Genomic DNA, 8,901 nt, shown 5'->3' on the forward strand with positions numbered 1-8,901 from the left:
GTCAAATAATTGAGTTTTCCAAAAAAACTAATCCTTTCAAAAAACGAAAAAGTTCATATGAGAAAGTGTCCCACATTTGTTTCCACAAGATGGTTATGCATTTATCAGATGTGCAAATATATTAGGATGAATTAAGAAATAGCAATAAAAGAAGAACCTCTGACAGAATGTTTTATTTGCGAAGTTTTGAAATTAGAGATATTGCTTTTTCCCCTATATGTGTTGAATCTGTTTTTTGAAAAAGATTCACAAAGTTGTGTTACGTTTTTACAGAAATATATAAGACATGAACCAGATATTACACAATTTCTCAAAACCGGAATTATTCATAGCAAAACATGGACGAAATGTGTCACAGATTTATATATTGATTTTGACAACTCTTTTTTGACATGTCAATGAGGAGATATGATTGCTCTTGCTTTTTCATTAACTTCTTTTGGTTTAAATCAATTTAGGAATGAGAAATTTATTAGCAGCTTTTGCTTGGAAATAAAAAACATGAGTCATCGTTCATTAAATGAACCTTATTCTTGTGCAAGTGATCTTCACTTTATTAATGAAAAATCAATTTCTTCAGGTTCCTTTCGTGAATCAAATCCATGTTCATTTTTTTCTTCTAGAAAGTCAAAAAGATCATCTTATCCTATCAACGAAGTTAATTTTTCAAGCATTCCTTCCTCTTCTTCCTCGACAACAGCAAACAGTTCAATTGAATCACTAGATCAAATAGTTGATGAAACAAGTTTTGCAGAAAATCAATCCTTGTCATATTCTGATCATTCAGATAAAAGTTCATGTTCATTCACAAGTATTCATTCACCACTTTCTTAACGATCTTTTGAAAAAGCGGTCTCTGCTGCAACGAAGCCAGCACCAGCAAGTTTTGTCTTTCACGATGTTTCAACGGAATGACCGAAAGATCCAACAACAAGAACAGTAAGAAGTGTTTCAACCTTTCAAAAAGAAACTGAAATATCTTTATAACTTTCATTGCTGGATGTTCTGGAATCGACAGAAAAAGTGGATACAGAAATGGATAACAAAGATAAGCAACCAATTACAGAAACTGTTTTTAAAGAAATCTTTGGATTAACAACAGCAGGACTGGAAGCCGAAGACGACGAATTTACAGATAATTCTCAAGTCAGCAACAATCAAGACAAAAGCACGTATGTATTTTCTTTGTGATCGCGTTTGTCAAGAAGATATGATGCTGTAAATACATTGACTCAAATAGAAGAAGAAGAAACATATGAAAACAGCACAATGGAAGATGTCGAAGAAGTTGATGTTAAGAAAGTTTGATCAAACAAAAAAATTACTCAAAAAGCTTCTGACAACGTACATAAAAACAACGAAATCATTATCAGTATAAATTCCATTTTGACATCTTCTTGGGATTTTAAGATTGGTTAACGCTTTCAATTTATTTGTAAATCAGTCTTTGGAAAGATTTGAGGTAGACATCAAAAATAATTGCCATATGCTTAACGGAGAGTTCCTTTATCCAATTTGCAGTTGTGACTTGTTTCAAAATCCTCATTCGTTTAAATCAGTTATTGGTCCAAAAGGAATGTTTGACACTATATTGGCCAATATTTGAACATCCCACATTTCGTTCCCATGCAGCGAAGCATCATGTAAACGTGTTCTTTCCAGAATACGAAGAATAACAGGTGACAGAAGATATTTCCTTCATCTGGAGAGACTGAATTCTCTTTTATTAATATTGCCAAAGATTTATGCGTATGTCACATTTCTTTTCAAATAAATATCATAAAAATATTTTTATTTCATCCTTTTGTTCTTTCAACAATGAAATGTTGTTTCAAGGGAAATAACAACAGGATTGTTCACAATCAATGTTTCGAAACTGAAATAAAGCACTGAAGCTGTTTTCATGCTGATAATGAATAAGTTTCTCATCCAAAACATTCTTTAATGAGGTTCAATATCAATTCATACGGATATTTTGGAAGATGCAAATTTCTAATTCTCAGCCAGCGCATATAAAAGAAAATGCAATTAGAGATGATATTTTTTGCCACAATTAAACTCGCAAAAATCAAACATTAATTATTCTTCAATTTAATTTTTTGTAATTATAAAATTGTTGCGTTCATTGCTTCTTTGTGGATTGCATCATCATGGATCAAAACAAAGAACTCAGAATATGACGGAAAATATGAACATTCATGCTTTTAATGCACAAAGCACAAAAAAATCGTTTCACATATAACATTATTAAACTTAACCAGATTTCAAAATATATTTGATTTTCATATCTGTAAACAAACATCATATTCATAATAACATTATGTTTTATCATCTCGCACGTATTTCAGAAAATGAATCCATTTTGTTGAAATTTTTTGTTCACAAAAAGCTATTCAAAAGTGCATAATTTTTCAATGAAAAAGCTTGAAGTCAAATATTTTGTTCCATATTGACTGTTTTTCAAACTCCAAGTCAAAGGTTTTCTTTTTCGATAAATATTATTTCACTTATTTTTTTCTTTATTGGTCAAAATTTCAACATACAAATCTGTTTCTTGATTAAGCCGTTTGCAACAAGAAATAACCATATCCAATTCTCTTTCTTTTTATTCTTCCTATTTTCCAAAATTTAGGCTTATCCTTATATCTCACTCAGTCCAATTAATGTTTTTATTCTCAGCTTTCGTTTTCACATCATGTTATTGCAGTTGCTTCCTTTTTTTGAAAAGAACAGTTCTTTTATTTTCCAAGTCAATCAAAAGAGAACAAGCTCCACTTCAATATGTGACATTTTTTCTCGTCATGATCCAAGAAACTGTTAACTTATTCACATGAGTTGTTTTGCATTTTTCAGAATATTTGTCTAAAATTTTTTGAAAAGTTCCTTTTGTTTATATTTAAAATAAAATAATAATTTCATATTTCTCTCAAATTTCTGTTCTTTCTCATGAAACTTTGCTAAAATAGAAATTATACCAATGTCAAGATTTTGCTTTCACGACAAAGAAATATGGTGAGTGGAAACAGAAATTAGATCGAAATATGAAATTTTTATATTATTTGAAAAATAAACGAAAGGAACTTTTCAAAAAAATTTAGACATTTCTTTATCGGAAATTTTTGTTTTTTTTAAAAAACAACTGGATAGTTAATCTGCTTAAAAATAAATGTGAAAAGAAGGAGAATAATATTGTGTCGAAGTTGAAAAGGACGAAAAAGAAGATTATAAAAAAGAAAGAAAGAAAGAAGAAGAAGAAGTGAAAAATGAAATAGATGCATTAGGAGAAGCTGAAAAGTGTGTGACTGATAAAGGCTAAGAGGCATTGTTGCAATTAGAGGAGGGGAATTTGAAGGTTTGCCTATTTCAGAAAATTGAAGAAAAGAAAAAGAAAGAAGACACAAATGAAATACTCTTTGAAAAAAAAGATCCTCATTTATCATGCAATTAACGATGTCTCTGTGTTATTTATATTTCTGTTTTCGAGGAGTAATATGAACAAAAGATGATGACTTCAATTTTCTCTTTTCTCCTCTCTTTTTTCATCAACATCATCTTCTTCTTCTTCTCCATCTTCCTCTTCCTCTTCCTCTTCCTCTTCCTCTTCCTCTTCCTCTTCCTCTTCCTCTTCCTCTTCCTCTTCCTCTTCCTCTTCCTCTTCCTCTTCCTCTTCCTCTTCCTCTTCCTCTTCCTCTTCCTCTTCCTCTTCCTCTTCCTCTTCCTCTTCCTCTTCCTCTTCCTCTTCCTCTTCCTCTTCCTCTTCCTCTTCCTCTTCCTCTTCCTCTTCCTCTTCCTCTTCCTCTTCCTCTTCCTCTTCCTCTTCCTCTTCCTCTTCCTCTTCCTCTTCCTCTTCCTCTTCCTCTTTCTTTTTCTTCTCATTGCTCTTATGCGGACCACTTGCTAGCACCAAAGCTTAAACTGAAGCTGAAGATGAAACATGGTCAATTTTTCCTCACCATTTTGTTGAACCGACAAGCAAATGAGGACTAACTTTCATGATCTTTTTTTTTCGAAACTGTCATTTCTCCTTGTGCAACATACATCACTTGCATAGATCAAAGAAGAATATAACTGCTTAGAGGAGGAAATTCAGAAAGAGGAAAGAGGAATTGGAACAGCAGGAAAAGACGACAGTGAAGATGATGAAGATGAAGAAGATATGGATAATCGATAAGAAGAAGATGATGATAATGATTTTTTTGTGAAACAGAAGAAAGAGAAAGCGAAATCTCACCTGAATTAAGTGTTTGTTTGAATGAAGAAAGCTAAGTCACAAGATCTCGTTATCGCGTCAATTATTGTTGATTCCGGGAGAATCAAGGCAAACAAGTCAGTATGAAATAATGAGGTTTGTGAATGGTGCTTGTGGAAGAGGAAGTGATGCTGATAACGATGATGATAATTTGTGTGAAGAAGACGATGAAGAAGATGAAGATGATTATTATCATGAAGAGGAAGAAGAGGAAGAAGAAAGCAGTGAACACCATAGTGACGAACAATCATCCAGTTCGTTTATTAACGACTTTGTGACGAGACAGTGCAACAAGAATGTGATTCCTTCACACAAAAACCTAACAGAACAAACAGATTCTTCGTGAACGACGTGAAGAATGAACTTACCCCATCTTTCTCGACAGCGTTTGGTGACATCAGCTTCATGACGGAAGGAAGGGTTGAAAATGGAGTGGTGCAGAGCGGTTTGTTAGGATAGACAGAACTGGTTCATCAAATTGAGGAGAAAAACAACACAATGATCATTCAGCCTGAATACAAAGAAATGTGTGTGAAGATTGCAAAGGAGCAAGAAAGTTCGAAAATGAAAACGCAGAAAAAATGAAGTTGAAAGAATAAAAATATTTCAATTTTGTTAATCTTTAAATTAAATTGCAGCCTTCAAAAACATATAATTTTTTCTAAATTTTTTTATAAATGATTGATTATTCCTTCTCAAAATAAAAAAATTTAGACGTATGATATGAAATGCAATTCATTCACTATCACTTCTTCAAAGCTTTTTTTTGAGAGTTCGGAAAGAAAACTTCTCCCAAGCAGACTAATACACCAGTTGCGTCAGAATGTTATTCTCAAGATAATATTTGATGATTTCTTTGATTTCATTCAGATAAAGATCAATTTCAACTTTCTATTCAAATATTTGGAAAAATATTAATAAAGTCTAAAAGGAAATAGAAACGCCCACACGTTAAAGTTATAATTATATCTTGACCTTTTTTTATCAAGACCTTTTTTTTAATAAATCATTAACTTTTCTTTCAATATCATATTTTTTTAAGTGTTTTAAGTATATATATGAATTCAATAGATAAAAATAAATACATTTTGAAACAAACCCAATTTCGCATGGGAGAGAGAGAGAGATGGTGGGGTTTAGCCCCTTCATTGAACTTCTGTGTGGAATTGGAGGGTTACATGGAGCATAAAACCTTTTGTTTGTTAAAAATGTGATTTTTTCGATTTTTTTTATTTCATTTCAATAAAAAATAAAAAATTATTATGATCAAAAAAAATAAAAATAAAAAAGTGAAAATACATTCAGATACAAAATAAAAAGAAGGAAAGTTAAAAATGCAACACACAATGTCATCGCGTAAGTACAGGAAGTATCACAGTCGGCTGGAGCGAATGGCTCACATCGTTGTTGATGGAGTTGTTCGCATGACGGATGCAATTAATTCAAAGGAATTCAGCCGCACAGGTATCAAAGATGCTGTGAGAGCTCTCAGAAAAGGAAGGCTGGTTGGAAAAATTGGCAGACCTGCAGCAGTTGTTGGCGAAAAGGAACAAAGAGTTTTAGACATTATTCACATCGAAGCAAAGTCTGGAACATGTCTCACTTAAAAAAAACTAGAGAATTGGTTTGTTTAATTTTTATTTATATGTTATTTGATTTGTTTTTCAGATAGAAAATGTTATAAACGACAACGATGACGAAGACGTGTCATTTTTCGAAGTTTCAATGTCTGCCACGTATGGCTTTATCAAGCGTCATCCAAAGCTGAACACTGGAACTCCAAAGAATTTGGACATCAACCGATTGGCTGTTTCGTGCAGAAGTGTTTTGAAACATTGGTTTAAAACACTCGACGATCTGCATGAAAAATTCAATTGCAACCCAGCTTTAATTATAAACATTGACGAATCTTCAACGCGCGTTCCCACAGACTCAAAACGGCTTGTAGTTCATACAGCAGATACAAAAGCAGGTTTTTCGAAGGAACCACCAAGAATGATTAATTCTTCATTCGTGGCAGCCGTTGCAGCGGACGGATATGCCTTTCCTTCTGTCATTTTGTTGCCAAATGTCAACCTGCCAGATGTGCTGAAAAGCCTGTTATCTCCAACGCTAGAGATATGGGCAAATGGAAGCGGCTGGATGGACAACTAGTGCTTCAAAAGGAATACTCTCACCGCTCTTCCGCATTCAATCATCGAAAGAAGAAAGAACATATCACTTGAAAAAGAACTTATTCTTCTCCTTCTTGATTCTCATACATCTCGTTCATATCCATCGACACGGCGAGAATTCCAAAAACAACAAATCAACGTTTTAACCTTCGTGCCACACAGCACATTCCTCTGTCAACCACTGGACAGAGGAATGTTTGCTGTGTTCAAATCTGAACTGACAAACTGATTTGAAGCTCCATCGTCTTCTTCATCTTCCTCCAAACGAGCAACAATTTCCGACATTCTGCCTCAAGCCATCCACACTGCATTATCACCTTCTGTGATTCAGAAAGCTTTTGTCTGAAGTGGTGTTCTTCACAAGTCTTCTGGGCTTGTTTTTTTGAAACTGCCCGAATCTTCAATTTTCCCTCTTCCATCCCGAATAAATAGATTCAACTTTAATGGAAAAGTGATTACCGAAGAAAATCTTCAAGAGAAACGGGAAAATCATTTAAAAATGAACATTGAAATAAAAAATGAAATGGATTAAAAGGAGAAAGATGAAGTGAAGACTGTTGTGGATGATAAGAAAAAAATAAAAAGAAGATTTCTCCACGTTAAATACGATTATTTTGACGATGAAAAGAAAGATCACGCATTGAATCGAGCTGAAGGAAAAAGAAAAGTTATTAGAAGAATTTATTCTGATATTGTTTTCTTTTAATGAAGTTATTTTTGTAATTTTTTTCACTTCATTTTTTTGTGTCAGAATAAAGAAAAAGGGTCAGGATAAAATAATAACCTTGTATACGTTCATGTAACTCCAAACCAGCTGCCTTTTCCATTTCCTCTTGAACTTTCAAATTTTTCTCTTTCCTTGACATAGGAAATATTTGTTTAGACATATATATTGAAAGCAATTTTGATTGGAAAAAAAGCTGAGAAAAATGCATCATTCGCAAAGATCAACAAGATTCTGTTCATTTTTTTCCACTTTTTTCTTTTTTTTTCTTCGTTCATTTTTTTTTTCTTTCATCCAATAAAGTGTTTTCAAAGCCATCAATCCATGTTCCTCTTTGCACTTCAAAATACCAAATTCTCTTCAACAAACAAAAATTATCTCTCGTTAATATTTTATTTTCTTTATTCTTGATGTCAATATTGGAGAACAGTTCTGTTGTGAGTTCATTATTTAATTCTTCTCATCCATCTCTTTCATCAGTGCATTCATCGCTTTTCTTTTTTGTCTCTGTTTTTATTCTGCTCAACATTCTTTATCAGATAACAATCCTTTTAAATAATATAAAGATAAATATTCAATCACGTAGAATGCAAATTCATCATTATCTTCAAACCACTTCATTTCTCAATGGTGAAACTTGCTAAATAGCAAAATGAATACTGTTGAAAAAAAAAATAATACCATTAAAAATCTTTAATGTTGTTTTTGATTTTCCCAGAACAGCAAACATCAACAAAAATCAAATAGCTTGCATAGTTAAGATATAGTCAATTTTTACACCGTTCTTCTTTCTTTAGTATTATGAACTATTCATTCAAAAGAAATAATCGTTTATATATTCATTTTTTGTTATAATGGATTTCTTGATCAAAAGCAATTTTTCAAAAAAAAAAAAAAATAGAAAAAAATTTTTTATTGTTGCATATTGATTATTATTCCACATTATTGAAGTGCTTTTGATGAAAATTAACAAATATATATATTCATTATAATAATAATAATAATAATAATAATTTATTTATTTTTTTATTTATTTATTTATTTATTTTTTTTTTTTTATTTAATTTTATTTTTTTAGTGACCGACAAATGATTATATAACTTGTCATGTCACAGAGGTTAAATTTGTGTTCAATGGTTGGAAAAAAATCTTAAATAGAATAACGCATTATAACAAAAAGCATTTCACATTCGAAGATCTCGAATATTTTCTTTTTAACAATTTTAAATACATTTATCTATTAATTACAAACAAATTTGTGAAACAAATAACTTTATAATTATTAACATCCAGAAAAAAGTTATAATTTCAAAAATAATCACCAAAATTGTGTATTTCGATGAAACAAGAAAATAAAACACAAGCAACTTTGCTAAAAGAATAAAACAAATAACCACATTTTTATTATTTTTTGATTGTGTTGATAGTTGAAAGATTATTTTTTTATTGTTGAAGATAATTTCCGTGAACCTTTTCATAAATAGCAATTATCCGTAAAGCCAATAATTGAGATGAATTCAAAATTAAAAAAATAATTGGATGATGTCTTCACATTTCAGCGTTTTGTGCAACATTATTTCTTATTCATATTCTCAAACCAAAATTTTCAAAAGAAACAAACAAATGTCCGTGATAGAAATTTTATTTCAAAACTTTTTTCTGAGTGTTAATTCTTCAAAGGTTTTCTTTTCTTTTTTTTCTTTTTTTTTTCTTTCTTTCTTTTTTTTTTTGGTATGATGTTTTTCATTCAAACG

The 8,901-nt window shown here is 31.2% G+C and overlaps 1 protein-coding gene across 1 annotated transcript; it reads left to right on the top strand.

The window, feature by feature from the left end:
- Positions 1 to 5,595: 5,595 nt before the first annotated feature.
- On the top strand, positions 5,596 to 6,403 carry MONOS_16493 (uncharacterized protein; the record flags this gene model as incomplete). Its single annotated transcript, XM_067869402.1, has 2 exons — positions 5,596 to 5,805; positions 5,918 to 6,403. The coding sequence occupies 2 exons, from the start codon at positions 5,596 to 5,598 to the stop codon at positions 6,401 to 6,403; spliced, it is 696 nt and encodes a 231-aa protein (XP_067723584.1).
- Positions 6,404 to 8,901: the final 2,498 nt, after the last annotated feature.

The sequence above is a fragment of the Monocercomonoides exilis genome, assembly GCF_001643675.1.
Source record: "Monocercomonoides exilis strain PA203 chromosome Unknown scaffold36-1065637, whole genome shotgun sequence".
NCBI classification, from domain to species: Eukaryota; Preaxostyla; order Oxymonadida; family Polymastigidae; genus Monocercomonoides; species Monocercomonoides exilis.